General features: G+C 44.2%; 1 protein-coding gene and 6 non-coding genes across 7 annotated transcripts; all 7 read left to right on the top strand.

The window, feature by feature from the left end:
• Positions 1 to 5,069: 5,069 nt before the first annotated feature.
• LOC137323726 (polyglutamine-binding protein 1-like) lies at positions 5,070 to 14,672 on the top strand. Its single transcript, XM_067987588.1, is given in 9 exon segments — positions 5,070 to 5,413; positions 5,415 to 5,619; positions 5,621 to 5,710; positions 6,785 to 6,852; positions 7,536 to 7,609; positions 8,116 to 8,179; positions 10,863 to 10,930; positions 11,204 to 11,267; positions 14,520 to 14,672. Coding segments are annotated over 5 exon segments (513 nt in total). The 5' UTR covers positions 5,070 to 5,285; the 3' UTR covers positions 7,558 to 7,609; positions 8,116 to 8,179; positions 10,863 to 10,930; positions 11,204 to 11,267; positions 14,520 to 14,672.
• Positions 6,518 to 6,615, top strand: LOC137331434 (small nucleolar RNA SNORA26). Its single transcript, XR_010965475.1, has one exon. It is a non-coding gene; the product is annotated as a small nucleolar RNA SNORA26 (small nucleolar RNA).
• On the top strand, positions 6,933 to 7,051 carry LOC137331413 (small nucleolar RNA SNORA26). The gene has a single exon (XR_010965469.1). It is a non-coding gene; the product is annotated as a small nucleolar RNA SNORA26 (small nucleolar RNA).
• Positions 8,240 to 8,358, top strand: LOC137331421 (small nucleolar RNA SNORA26). Its single transcript, XR_010965472.1, has one exon. It is a non-coding gene; the product is annotated as a small nucleolar RNA SNORA26 (small nucleolar RNA).
• Positions 11,012 to 11,130, top strand: LOC137331425 (small nucleolar RNA SNORA26). Its single transcript, XR_010965473.1, has one exon. It is a non-coding gene; the product is annotated as a small nucleolar RNA SNORA26 (small nucleolar RNA).
• LOC137331418 (small nucleolar RNA SNORA26) lies at positions 11,328 to 11,446 on the top strand. The gene has a single exon (XR_010965470.1). It is a non-coding gene; the product is annotated as a small nucleolar RNA SNORA26 (small nucleolar RNA).
• LOC137331429 (small nucleolar RNA SNORA26) lies at positions 12,237 to 12,350 on the top strand. Its single transcript, XR_010965474.1, has one exon. It is a non-coding gene; the product is annotated as a small nucleolar RNA SNORA26 (small nucleolar RNA).
• Positions 14,673 to 15,204: the final 532 nt, after the last annotated feature.

Genomic DNA, 15,204 nt, shown 5'->3' with positions numbered 1-15,204 from the left:
AAGCTTTCGGAGGTTTGGAGCAGATATTGGCGAGCCCGCTGCAGCTTGTGACCCGCATCCACCTCGAGTCAGGACCTTCGGAGGAGGCGGGGCTACACGGCCCCACCCACCAGAGGACCCTTCATAAGGGGCGGAGGTCGGTGGCCGCACCTCTTCCTTATGGCGATGGTAGTAGTAGCAGCAGGAGGTATGTAGGCCCGTGTCCCCGAGATTGCGGTTCGCACCGACAGAAATTGCGCCCCCCCCCCCCCTTCGCTTAGCGGCGGCGGGGAGAGGAGGCGGAGGTATTACAGTTGGAGAGCCGTTTCTCGGTGCTCGTGCTGCCCGAGTCCGGCTGAGGGGGGAGGGCAACTCGTGGCACCGGCGATGGGACGGGAGTGGACGGAAAAATAAACCTGTCGCCGATGGATCAGGTAACGCGGAGCCGCCTCCGTGTCCGCTTTCGGAATAGCCGCGTGGACCCTCTCCTCCCGCGCGCCGGCGCTCGGCCGCGTGGACCCTCTCCTCCCGCGCGCCGGCGCTCGGCCGCGTGGACCCTCTCCTCCCGCGCGCCGGCGCTCGGACCCTCTCCTCCCGCGCGCCGGCGCTCGGACCCTCTCCTCCCGCGCGCCGGCGCTCGGACCCTCTCCTCCCGCGCGCCGGCGCTCGGACCCTCTCCTCCCGCGCGCCGGCGCTCGGACCCTCTCCTCCCGCGCGCCGGCGCTCGGCCGCGTGGACCCTCTCCTCCCGCGCTCGGCCGCGTGGACCCTCTCCTCCCGCGCGCCGGCGCTCGGCCGCGTGGACCCTCTCCTCCCGCGCGCCGGCGCTCGGCCGCGTGGACCCTCTCCTCCCGCTCGGCCGCGTGGACCCTCTCCTCCCGCTCGGCCGCGTGGACCCTCTCCTCCCGCTCGGCCGCGTGGACCCTCTCCTCCCGCTCGGCCGCGTGGACCCTCTCCTCCCGCTCGGCCGCGTGGACCCTCTCCTCCCGCTCGGCCGCGTGGACCCTCTCCTCCGGCGCTCGGCCGCGTGGACCCTCTCCTCCCTTCCCCCGCCCCCCGTGCGATGAAGGGGAGGCGGTGAAGAGAATCTCGCACACCCGCTAAACGCAAGGTGACGTTTTAGTATTTGAAAAATCGTGTAACTTTCTAACTTCGGGAGTCCAAGTTGAAGGCCTTCGTTTAACACCGGGTTTGAAAGAGGTACAAGGTTTTAAAATAAATTTCTATTGTGCCTCATGGTATTTCAAGTGCTTCAGATCCAATTGATTACTTTGAAGAGCTTTGGTAATGCGGAAGGGTGAGACCAATAGATAGGAACAGGAGTAGGCCATTCAGCACCTCGTGCGCACAAGCTTTCGGAGGCTTCCTCAGGTGAACGATGTGAAAATGAAATCCTCGAAATGAAATCGCATTTATAATTCACAGAACAATGCTTGGTGATTACAGACAGTTTTTTCAACTGCCCGTTGCCAAGGCAATCAGTGTGCAGACAGACAGGTGTTACCTGCCAGGTCTCTCAGAATATACAAATCACCAAAAAAAACAACAAACAAAAAAAACAGAGATAGAGAGGTATCTGTTTTTAATATAACGGGTCAGTTGCTGTCTTTTCTATGTTTCTACCTCTCTATCTTTTTTTTTGTTTGTTTTTTTTTGGTGATTTGTATATTCTGAGACCTGGCAGGTAACACCTGTCTGTCTGCACACTGATTGCCTTGGCAACGGGCAGTTGAAAAAACTGTCTGTACTCACCAAGCATTGTTCTGTGAATTATAAATGCGATTTCATTTTGAGGATTTCATTTTCACATCGTTCACCTGACGAAGGAGGAAGCCTCCGAAAGCTTGTGAATTTAAAATAAAATTGCTGGACTATAACTTGGTGTTGTAAAATTGTTTACAATTGATAAAATCTTGGCTGATCTGTGATCTAACTCCATATACCTTAATACCTTTGTTTGGCAAAAAGCTATCTATCTCAGATTTAAATTTAGCAACTGAGCTAATATCAGTTGCCGTCTGCGGAAGAGAGTTCCAAACTTCTACCACCCTTTGTGTGTACAAATGTTTTCTAATCTCAATCCTGAAAGGTATGGCTCTAATTTTTAAACTGTGCCCCCTGCTCCTAGAATCCCCAACCAGCGGAAATAGTTTCTCTCTATCCACACTATCCGTTCCCCTTAATATCTTAAACTTCGATCATATCACCCCTTAACCTTCTAAACTGGAGAATACAACCCCAATTTGTGTAATCTCTCCTCATAACTTAACCCTTGAAGTCCAGGTATCATTCTAGTAAACCTACTCTGCACTCTCCAAGGCCAATATGTCCTTCCGAAGGTGCGGTGCCCAGAACTGCTCTCAGTACTCCAGGTGCGGTCTAACCAGGGTTTTGTATAGCTGCAGCATAACTTCTGCCCCCTTGTACTCTAGTCCTCTAGATATAAAGGCCAGCATTCCATTAGCCGCCTTGATTATTTTCGGCACCTGTTCATGACACTTCAATGATCTATGTACCTGTACCCTAAGTCCCTTTGGACATCCACTGTTTAACTAATGATGAAGCAGTCAAGGGGAACAGGAGATTAGACTTGAAGAAATGAAATAAGATTTTCATATCCCCATCAAGGACATGGAGGTCAGGATGTGATTCTGTTAAAAGAATGGAGGTTGAAAGCATATGATCTGAAGATGGTTTGTGAAGTTTGTTGCACATTGAAGTGTTTTCTAACATTGAAATTGTATTATAAAATTAAAATATAATGTATAATTTGGCGATTAAAAATCAGATGGCAAGTGTTAATTTTAAGATTCCAGGCGGCAAAAATTAATGTAGTGATACTGCTACTCAAATTTCTGGTTTTACTACGGCAATGTTAATACGCAACTGTAAGAATATAGGAATAGGCCATACAGCTCAAGCCTGCTCTGCTATTTAATAAGATCATGGCTGATCATCTGCCTCAACTCTGCTTTCCTGCCCTATCCCGTGATTCCCTTAGTGGTCTCTCACCACCTTAAAAGATATTCTGCTTTTTTTATTCCTACCAAACTGGATAATCTTATTTCCCCACATTATACTCCATCTGCTACCACCTTGCCCACTTACCTAACTTGTCTATTTCCCTTTTGTGTCCTCACAGCTTACTTTCCTACCTCACCTTGTATCATCAAGCACACTTGGATACATTACACTTGGTCCCCTCACCTAAGTCATTGATACGTATTGTAGGCAGCTGAGGCCCAAGCACTGATCCTTGTGGCACCTCAACGGTTGCAACCTACCAACCCAAAAATGATCTGTTTATTCCTACTCTGTTTTCTGTCTGTTAATCAATCCTCTATCCATTCTAATATATTACCCCCAATCCCATGAGCCCTAATCTTACGTGGCACCTTATTGAATGCCATTTGAAGATCCATATACACTACATCCACTGGTTCCCCCTTATCTACCATGCTAGTTAAACCCTCAAAAAATTTGTCAAATATGATTTCCCTTCCATAAAATTGAGCTGACTCTGCCGAATCATATTATGATTTTCTAACTACCCTCTTACTATGTCCTTAATAATAGATTCTAGGGTAATGCTAAACCTATACAAATTGTTGGTTAGGCCATATTTAGAATCTTGGTGAATCGCTTCTGTGCCCTCTCCCTATAAAGTAAACAATTTTACAACACCAAGTTATAGTCCAGCAATTTTATTTTAAATTCACAAGCTTTCGGAGGCTTCCTCCTTCGTCAGGTAAATGACGAAGGAGGAAGCCTCCGAAAGCTTGTGAATTTAAAATAAAATTGCTGGACTATAACTTGGTGTTGTAAAATTGTTTACACCTATAAAGTAAGGCACCCAAAATTGAGATCTAGATAGAGATCTAAAAGTGTTTCAAATAGAAGTTTTAATGAGGTAGATAGCAAAAACTATTTCACTAGATTTTCAGTTCCCCATCAAAGGACATGGTTAATAACTAGTGGGCATACAATACTAGTATCAGTAATGGTGGCCATGAAACTACCGGATTGTCGTAAAAACCCATCTGGTTCACTAATGTCCTTTTAGGGAAGGAAACCTGCCGTCCTTACCCGGTCTGGCCAATATGTGACTCCAGACCCACAGCAAAGTGGTTGATTCTTAAATGGCCTAGCAAGCCATTCAGTTGTAAAATCTCGCTAAAAAAGTCACAAGAATTAAACCGGACGGACCACCCAGCATCGGACCACTGGGCACAACAAAGGCAAATCAAGAACTCCCTTCCTAACAGCACTGTGGGAGAACCTTCACCACACGGACTGCAGCGGTTCAAGAAGGCGGCTCACCACCACCTTCTCGAGGGCAATTAGGGGTGGGCAATAAATGCTGGCCTCGCCAGTGACGCCCACATCCCCATGAACGATTTTTAAAAAAAAATACATCTAAGATCATCAAAAGAACAGATACCATTTTTTAATGTGATGATCCTACCAAAAATAGTGGTGGAAGCATACACCATAATTTTTCAAAGAAATTGAATAAATATTTGTAGAAAGAAACAAGGACTAGAGGTCATAGATTTACGGTGATTGGCAAAAGAGCCAAAGGTGACATGAGGAAAAACCTTTTTACACAGCGAGTGGTTAGGATCTGGAATGCACTGTCTGAGGGGGTGGTGGAGGCAGATTCAATCATGGCCTTCAAAAGGGAATTGGGTAAGTATTCGAAAGAAAAAAATTTGCAGGGCTACAGGGAAAGGGTGGGGGAATGGGACTAGCTGGGTTGCTCTTAGTGAGCTGGCGTGGACTCGATGGGCCAAATGGCCTCCTTCCGTGCTGTAACCTTTCTGTGATTCTATTTGAGGGGGTGGAGGGAAAGGGCAATGGAATGAAACATGGCTAGCTCTTTCAGCGAATCGGTCATGTGGTCTCATGCTGTAAAATTCTTATTCTATAAAGGTCTGGGCTGCCAGGGATGAGTGTGATCAGATCTGTTGGTCAAGATCTTGGGGGTTTTGAGGCATCGTTCTAATGAGCTGGAGATGCTGGCTACAAATGTGGGTGGGAGAATTAACGTGGAGGGTGAGGTTTAGGGAAGTTAGTAGAGGAAGGAGATGGTGAATTAAGATGGAGGTTATGGCACGACTGGGTGGTGCAGAATGTTGGACACTGGGACTTCACCACTGGAGCCTGAATTCAATCAAGACCAAAGTGGTAGGATCCTTGTATCCAGAGGAGACTTAATTCCTTGTGAAAGCAGTTTGATCAGGCCTGATTTACAGCCCACCTTGGGCTGCTCTGACTGGGAGAGGTGGGCGAGCAGCTGGATTGACGATGCCTCTTCCCCTGGCACTGCAGGCCTGCCTGGCGAAGCGAGGGATTCTGAAGCCCGTGAGCCTAGAGCCTGAGGAAGAGATTATCGCTGAGGGTTATGACTGTCGTGTTGAGTATAAAGCCTCCCGCCCAACTGTTTGAGCCCAGCAGTGGTCTCCCCTATTACTGGAACATAGTGTCTGATTTAGTATCCTGGCTCGCTCCCACTGATACAGCTGTTGTCATCACCAAGGCTGTGAAGATGATGAAAGACAAAGAGGACTGGCCAGAGCGGGGAGACCATGAGGAGATCGAGAAGTGGCTCTCACGCCAGGACGAAGGACATTGCTGCGGGGAGGGATTGGAAAGATGACAGAATGGACCTCAGCACCTACTCCGACGCAACTCGGGGCTCCTGGTTGACAGGCCTCCCAAAGAGAAACAAGGTGAAGACGGGGGAGGGGGGGTCGATACCGCCGCCACAGGGCCCATGTTCCAGCAGTGACCCAACCCGAGCCCAGGGGCCGTAATTTGGACCAATGCTGAGACCTCGCGGGGGGGGGGGGGGAAATAAGGGGAAGGGAGAGAGGTGCAGGGGGCGAACAGGGGAGGAGAGCCAGGGATCAGCTGGTTTATTTTCCGGTCCATGTCATGTTGTATAAAGTTTGTCTGCCCGACAGGATGTGAAATGCGACAGGTACCACAGACAGGAATAAGAAAGTAATTGGCGAGACTGTATGGGGGCGAATGGCTCCTTCCGTGCTGTAACCTTCTATGATTCTAGTGGGCATATTGCACTAATTGGTACCTAATTTAGCATTAATTGGTGATATTGCTCAAAGATGCCGTACTGATGCTCTTCGATTTGCACTGAGGCACATTGTCAGAGCAGGAGGAGCTTTACTCTGCACCTAGCAATGCCTAATGTCACCTGGGAGTGCTTGATGGTGGCACTTGGGTTCCTGAAGTGGAAATTATTCCATTTCCCTGCACTAGCATCTCACCTTGGTGAGCACATATAGGTTAAAATGACTAAGTCATGAGGGAGGAGAATTTGCTGAGGAAAACATCCTCAATTTACCAACCAGTCTTTGCTGGGTACCAAATCCAGGTTGGTAAAGCTCAACTAGGGCATTGGGAATATAGCTCCAGCATGGGTCAGCACCTTTAGAAAAGGGAAATGAGCAATATTAATAAATTTGATGGGGAATGTGCACCATTAGGTATAAGTGTCCATGTGTCCCTTTTCACTTTTGCCCATCTAAGACCGGCAGTGTCTTCAGAAGGACAGATCATTGTCTCCCTCAAAGCCAAAGCAATGGCACTTTGGATCCTTTCGGGAGGAACATTTCTTTCCAGTTGTCCTTCTCAATTCATTATCGCAAGCTAGCTTTTAAATCAAATAACATCTGGTGTAGATTCAAATGCAAGATTCTCAGATTAATTGTAATTTTGTTGAATTGATTATGAAGACCTAAATTTGGTAGTTATATCTGTAAATTTATTTTCTCCATTTGCAGAAGAATGGAATAAACAGAACAAGAAATGAGGATGGGCATAAACATGCATCTGGAAAATGTACCATGAGGTATGGGGGGGGGGCGTGGAGAAAGAGAATCTTATGTCTGAAAAGTTTTGATTTTGTTACTTTGCCTCCCCCTTTCAAATTTGCCCATCTAAGACAGACATTGTCTTAGATGACCAACACAGAAGGGCAGATCATTTTCTCCCTCAAACCCAAAGCAAATGGACAGTCGGTGCTTTGGATCCTGTCGGGAGTAACAGCTATATTCTGTTATAAACTGTAATTGTCTTGTGGGGGAAAATAGAATAACTGTTCAAATTCAATGTGCAGTTCACCTTAACAAACTGATATTGTCATGTTTTGGATGACTGTACCATCAGACTTTACAAAACACTCTGTTCTCTATGGGCGAAACAGTTTTATGTTACTGTGACTTTTGTACTAGTTATTTCTGAATAGAGAGCTGTGTGATGTCATGATTTTCAAGACTCGATGTGTGAACTGAGGTCTGATTTGACACACATTCAGTGCAGAGCTCAACCCAACAAATATCCTGTAGAATTTAACCATATTGTGAGCTGAGTGCTAAACCGTCACAGCTATGGTTGAAAATCCTGGTAAATGAATAGTTCAAAGTAGACAACGTGGAACCGTTGGAAGTTGAGGCACAAAATACCTATAGCAATTTTTGTGTTAACTATCTATATTTTTCACTAGTAATCTAATCTAATTTTTTGTTCACACAGGCAGTATACATATGAGTGGTGAATAATTGGCATGATCAGAATGTCTTAAAGTTGGAAGAATACTGTACAATGAGGTATGAATAATCACATTTGTTTTTAGAAATGGTGCTTACTCAACAAGATTATCCAGCGAATAACTGAGCCATATAGAAGGAATGGTTCCAGGTTTGAACTAGAAACAGCAAAATAAGAAATAGTATGCCTGGCGAAAGAGATACAGGAAAGAAAAAAAAATTGAAAACCTCATTTCTCTGTCCCTTTCATATTTGCCCATCTACGTCAGACGGTGTCTTAAATGGCCAATACTATAGATCGTATTCTCCTTCAAACCCAAAGCAAAGGGATTGTCCGTGCTTTGGATCCTGTCGGGGGACATGGCTTTTTTCATCATTCTTATACTTGACTTCTTTTGATCTCCCTGCCATCAAATAGCTACTGACATCCATGAGCACTGGTCACTTGTTTGGGGTATCAGAAGGAGACCAAAACCCTTGCCATAAGTGTAAAATCTCTGCAATGATTGTAAATATATTGAATTGTCACATTTTAAATAGCTTTTTGTCTGCATTTTTATTCTCAGGAATGGAATAAACTGAATCATAAACAAGGAAATGCTTATATAGCAGACCTGGAGAAATGTTGAGGTATGTAGTGGTATCAAACACTTGAATGCATTGAAAACCTCTTTCCTACCCCTTCCAGCTTTGCCCATCTAAGACGGATAGTGTCTTAAATGGCCAACACAAAGGGGAAGATAGTATTCTCCCTCAAACCCAAAGCAAAGGTATTGTTGGTGCTTTGGATCCTGTCGGGAGGAACATTTTTTCTATCATTGTTCATACTTAATGTATTTTGCAGAGAAAATACTCAACTCAATATTTCCAGTTATGATAGTAAAAATTGAAGACTTGCATTTGTATAGCACCTTATCAGTCCTCCCAAACTTCTGCATGTCTGTAACATGCATGAAATTGTCTTTGAAGCACAGTGATACTATGTAGGCAAATATTGCAGCAAGATCCTGCAAGTGGCAGAGATGAGTGACCAGGTCATTTGTTTTTGATGGTTTTCTTTGAGGATTTTTTTTTGTTCATGGGATGTGGGCATCGCTGGCAAGGCCAGCATTTATTGCCCATCCCCTAATTGGCCTTGAGAAGGTGGTGGTGAGCTGCAGTCAGTGTGGTGAAGGTTCTCCCACAGTGCTGTTAGGTAGGGAGTTCCAGGATTTTGACTCGGTGACGATGAAGGAACGGCGATATATTTCCAAGTCTGGTTGGTATGTGACTTGGAGGGGAACGTGCAGGTGGTGTTGTTCCCATGTGCCTGCTGCTCTTGGCCTTCTAGGTGGTAGAGGTGTTGGAGTAAAAGTGAGATGGACTCTGTGGAAAGACATTAAAATGTGCTGACTTAGGCATAGACATTCCACAACGAACTAACCTTGAGCTACATCCTGTTATTGTATAAAAACTACGGAACAGACAAAAACCAGACCGCGAGGTCCAGATGGTCAGCTTAAGATAAAGCGGAACCGAAACAATATGTCCTTGATAACGGTTGTTTTTAAAGGAATGTGATTGGAGGTCAATTGTTGCTAGGGGGGGATAATTGGCTAATGTGTAACTAACCAAGGACTCTTTGGAATGTATAAAAGAAGTTCAGCGGCCATTTTAAAATTGAGACGTTGACTGCAAGCACTGCGGGGTGCCAAGCACTTCTCCCAAAGCTTTGTTCAATAAACTGCATGTTGAATCTTTTAAGTCTGACTCCGAGTGGTGATTTCCCACCAGAGGTCACTGGTTTGGGAGGTGCTGTCAAAGAAGCCTTGGTGAGTTGCTGCAGTGCATCCTGTGGATGGTACACTCTGCAACCACGGTGTGCCGGTGGTGAAGGGAGTGAATGTTTAGGTTGGTGGCTGGGGCGCTAATCAAGCGGGCTGCTTTGTTTTGGATGGTGTCGAGCTTCTTGAGTGTTGTTGGAGCTGCACTCATCCAGGCAAGTGGAGAGTATTCCATCACACTTCTGACTTGTGCCTTGTAGATGGTGGAAAGGCTTTGGGGAGTCAGGAGGTGAGTCACTCGCCGCAGAATACCCAGCCTCTGACCTGCTCTTGTAGCCACAGTATTTATATGGCTGGTCCAGTTAAGTTTCTGGTCAATGGTGACCCCCAGGATGTTGATGGTGGGGGATTTGGTGATGGTAATGCTGTTGAATGTCATGGGGAGGTGGTTAGATTCTCTCTTGTTGGAGATAGTCCTTGTCTGGCACGAATGTTGCCACTTATCAGCCCAAGCCTGGATGTTGTCCAGGTCTTGCTGCATGCGGGCACGGACCGCTTCATTATCTGAGGGGTTGCGAATGGAACTGAACACTGCAATCAGCAGCGAACACCCTCATTGCTGACCTTATGATGGAGGGAAGGTCATTGATGAAGCAGCTGATGATGGTTGGGCCTAGGACACTGCCCTGAGGAACTCCTGCAGCAATGTCCTGGGGCTGAGATGATTGGCCTCCAACAACCACTACCATCTTCCTTTGTGCTAGGTATGACTCCAGCCACTGGAGAGTTTTCCCCCTGATTCCCATTGACTTCAATTTTACTAGGGCTCCTTGGTGCCACTCGGTCAAGGGCAGTCACTTTCACCTCACCTCTGGAATTCAGCTCTTTTGTCCATGTTTGGACCAAGGCTGTAATGAGGTCTGGAGTCGAAATGGAACCTTGTCCACTGTTTGTGAATAAACCACATTTCAAATGTGTCTCCTTAAATGACTTATTTGATGAAGTGTGCTGCCTGATGCGGAATGAGCCACACTGCAAGGCCTGGATTTGATACCCAGTCTTTGCTGAGTTTGTAAATCTCAACTGGGGCATTGGGGTATAGCCCCAGCATAGGTCAGCACCTTTAAACCAGCCCACTTTTTTAGTGACTAATTTATGCTCTTGGGTCAGATGGTTTAAAGTGATCCATTTTATTTGTTTATATACAGGAAATGGATTGATGAAAGCAATATTTGATGGGGAATGTGCACCATTAGGTATAAATGTCAATGTGTCTCTTTTCAGTTTTGCCCATCTAAGACAGGCAGTGTCCTCAGGGCAGATCACGTTCTCCCTCAGGATCCAAAGTGCCATTGCTTTGGCTTTATCGGGAGGAACATTTCTTTCCAGTTGTCCTTCTCAATTCATTATCGCAAGCTAGCTTTTAAATCAAATAACATCTGGTGTAGATTCAAATACAAGATTTTCAGATTAATTGTAATTTTGTTGAATTGATTATGAAGACCTAAATTTGGTAGTTATATCTGTAAATTTATTTTCTCCATTTGCAGAAGAATGGAATAAACAGAACAAGAAATGAGGATGGGCATAAACATGCATCTGGAAAATGTACCATGAGGTATGGGGGGGGGGGCGTGGAGAAAGAGAATCTTATGTCTGAAAAGTTTTGATTTTGTTACTTTGCCTCCCCCTTTCAAATTTGCCCATCTAAGACAGACATTGTCTTAGATGACCAACACAGAAGGGCAGATCATTTTCTCCCTCAAACCCAAAGCAAATGGACAGTCGGTGCTTTGGATCCTGTCGGGAGGAACAGCCAGATTCTGTTATAAACTTAATTGTCTTGTGTGGGGGAGATAGAGTAACTTTTTATCTGCGTTTTTATTCTCAGAAATGGAATAAACTGAATCATAAACAAGGAAATGCTTATATAGCAGACCTGGAGAAATGTTGAGGTATGTAGTGGTATCAAACACTTGAATGCATTGAAAACCTCTTTCCTACCCCTTCCAGCTTTGCCCATCTAAGACAGATAGTGTCTTAAATGGCCAACACAAAGGGGAAGATAGTATTCTCCCTCAAACCCAAAGCAAAGGTATTGTTGGTGCTTTGGATCCTGTCGGGAGGAACATTTTTTTTTCAATCGTTGCTCATACTTAATGCATTTTGCAGAGAAAATACTCAACTCAATATTTCCAGTTACGATAGTAAAAATTAAAGACTTTCATTTGTATAGCACCTTATCAGTTCTCCCAAACTTCTGCATGTCTTTCACATGCATCAAATTGTCTTCAAAGCATGCTGGTATTATGTAGGCAAATATCGCAGCAAAATCCTGCAAATGGCAGAGAGGAGTGACCAGATAACTTGCCTTTGATGGTATTCTTTGAGGATGGAATCTTGTCCAGGGCAGTGAGTAGCTGAACCATTGCAAAAGAGAGGTGTCCAAGGATCTACCTCTGCTCTGTGAGTTAGCTGATCTCAGCTGATGCATTGGTTAGAGCACTACATTATCTTTAGTGGTCCTGGTTAGATAGAGGAGAAAATTGACTGGGATTCCTGGTTCTATTTGCTGTCTGGTTTTCCCGCATGATGCGCTTGTGGGTGGACGTCAGGTAAGGATAGAATTTGAGCCTGTTTTCTCTGCCATCTAATAGCTGCTAGCACCTAAGAATACTGGCCACTTAAGGTATCAGGAGCCCAGAGCCCTTGGAATTGTACCCAGCAAGGAGTTGACAGCTGAAGGGAGAAGATTGCCGAAGGGTGTTTTTAAATATCTTATTACCTGCACTTCATTTTTCACGGGAATGGAATAAACTAAATCATAAACATTGCAATGCTTAAGAAATAGTACATCTGGAGAATGGGGGGGGGCGGCAAACACTTGAATGCATTGAGAATCTCTTTCCCTACCCTTTCCAGCTTTGCCCATGTGAGACAGTGTGTCTTAAATGGCCAACACACATGGGAAGATAATATTCTCTCTCAAACCTAGAGCAAAGTGATTGGTGCTTTGGATCCTGTCAGGAGGAACCTCCTTTTCCCCAATTTTCCCTAGTACTTGATGGGATTTTTCAGAGCAAATGCTCACAAAGCAACAATACCTGTAAAGATAATTTTGAAGACTTGCATTTATGTAGCACCTTACCAGGAGTCTCAAAAACATTGTTTGTTTTTGAAGTACAGTGACATTATGTAGGCAAATGTAACACCAAGATCCTGCAAACCGTATGAGATGAATGGCCAGTTAATCTTAGTATAGTGTTGGGCCCGGCCAGGACAATGGGTAGCTGAATCATGCTGAAATGAAGGTTCAGATTTGGCCCTGCTTTGTAATGAGTTTGTTGATCACAGCCTATGCTGTGATAAGTGTACTGTTGCTCAGTGTCCCTGAAAGCACTGGAGCAGACAGATAGGGGCATCTTTTTACATCTCATGCAAAGGAGGCATCGCTCCCTCAATATTGCAATAGTGTCCGTGTGCATTACATGCTCAAGCCCCGGGGTGGGTCTTAAATCCATAACCACCTGGCTCCTAATTTCCCTTTCCAAACATTGCACATCTTAAGACTGCACAACTATGGTGGCCAATACAGAGTAGAAGGGATCTCTAAAATACAAAGCAAAAAATATTGGTGTTTTGTATCCCACCAAGCAAAGCATCCCTTTTTTTCTTGTTGAATTTAAGTGGCGAATTACTGTAATTTGAAGGAAAAGTAGCACCTTCAGTCCACTTTAACTTAAAATACTTTTATTTAATATTTTCAAGTCTTGGAAATAGTTTTGCCTTTACCAGAGTAGTACTTTAGAAGAAATTGGTAGCAATTTTAAAATTATGGTTTTGCTGCTGGGATTTTTTTGTGTTCGGCTAGTTTAGTTGAATTAGTTCAGTAGGTAGAAGTTACTTCCTATTTGTTCCTTGATTGTGCCGCAGGTACTGTCGATAAGTTGTATTTATGTTCATTCTAAGGAACTAATAAACCAAACCAGGAGCAGGAAGTGGCATGTGAGTGTATCTGAAGAATGGTACTTGGCAAAACATTTGGAATTTTTACAAGTAGTCTAATAATGACTTTCTTTAAAGCATAAATTATGTGCCATAACAATTTTCAAACTTTTAACATTGTGAATTGAGTTATTTCTTCTTTTGCTTCCTGCCCTTGTCAAGAGTTTTAATCAGCAGTACCACATTGTGACCTGATGCATAGAATTGAAGTGATGTTTGTTTCTGGTATGTTACGCAGTCGTGAATTTTGAAAAATTATAGGAAGAGTATTCGTATTCGTGATTTGTTTGCAAAAATAGTAATGTTAGGAGTACAGTTCAGTAGGAGGCTGTTTGGCATATCATGCTTGTGCCGGCTCTTCCCCATAGCCCTGCAAACTTTTCCTATTTTATTTATTTAGGTAGTAACTCTTACCACAGCTCACTAATGTGATGAGCATGCATTATGCAAGCAAACTGACCAATTAATCTGGTGTTTGAGGGAGGATAAGATGGGCAGCAATGGAAGAACTTTGAAATAATGCCATGGAATCTTTACTGCTTTAAACAGTTTAATGTTCTAGCCAAAAGAAGGCACCTTGGAATGCAGTGCTCCCTCAGTATTGGAGTTAGTGTAGTTTACATGCTCAAATCCTGAAATCAAGCATGAACTCTCAATCGTCTGACTTTGAGGCAGGAGTGCTGCCAATTGAATGGGCTGAATTTTGAGCTTGCCCAGTGGAAACTGGGCAGTAGCACTCTGAATAATGGGGGGGTAACAATGGCCTGTTCTTGCTATTGCTATGGCTGCGGCAATCCTACCCGGGCCTACTGCCGGGCGGTCAGAGCCTTCTTTCTCCCCGCCCCCTGCAGTGAGGCAGTAGGCAGACAACGTATATAGGACACTGATTGCCATTTTGAGTACTGAATGGAGTGTGTTCTGGAAACACTCCATCCAGTATCTGCTGGTGACCTAGCAGAAGAGGATCCCACAGGTAAGTCTGCTTGTTTATTTTTCTGGGACCATGGGCTACTGCTCACCCAGGCTTGCAATTTCCCCCCCCCCCCCCCCCCCCCCAAAGCCAAACCCCCTCTCTGCCCCCTTACTAGTGTGGATAAGAATGTAACTAATACCTTTTGCTGATTTGTCATGTCAAAATCACTAATGTATTTGAAAAAATTGTATGTTTTTGATTTGTTAAAAAAAATCTCCTTTTTTTGCAGGAATAGACAAAGGATTGAGACTTGGCATTCTTGAACACCACTTAACTTGATTTTGTTCACCATTGTCCTGGTAGTTATTGGCTTCATCCATGTAATGTTTTATAGTTGCTGTAATTTATCATTTATAATAAAAGGATGATGGGTGCAAATAAATCAGAATGCATTAACATTTCTAAAAGTTTCATCAATTTGACAGAAAAACTAATATGGGATACATCGAAAGGTGGAAAGTAAAGAAAGAAGTACTTTTTGTAGCTTCTTTCAACCATTAGTGTAAAATTTCTGCTGAGTTACTGGTTTCTCATGGAGCAATATGGGGAATGCTGAAAAAGCAGATAGTTATTTAACTTGATTACCACAGTTACACTTGTTCCTCCCAAATGAGACTCATTAACATAAACTCCACACTTGCAGGATGTTGATGCATCTTGTTTGAAAGGGCAGTGCCACCCTGTATTTTAAAGTCTTTTTCATGCTGTGTATCTTCAGGAGAGCTACACAAAATGGGAAATGTCTTGAATTTTCTTCATTTTAATTTTTTTAATGAAATTTTTATTGGCAGATATTAGTGTGTCTCTACATTGTGTATGAAGCTCTTTTGCTCCGCATCTTTATGCTGCACCATTTATTGCAGATGTAGATGCTAATACAATGAAGTATTAGAATCTGGAATGTTAATTAACAT

The sequence above is a fragment of the Heptranchias perlo genome, chromosome 1 (genome assembly GCF_035084215.1).
Source record: "Heptranchias perlo isolate sHepPer1 chromosome 1, sHepPer1.hap1, whole genome shotgun sequence".
Classification (NCBI taxonomy): domain Eukaryota; kingdom Metazoa; phylum Chordata; class Chondrichthyes; order Hexanchiformes; family Hexanchidae; genus Heptranchias; species Heptranchias perlo.
Note: the sequence above shows the minus strand (reverse complement) of the source record. Positions and strands in the feature narration are given on the sequence as shown.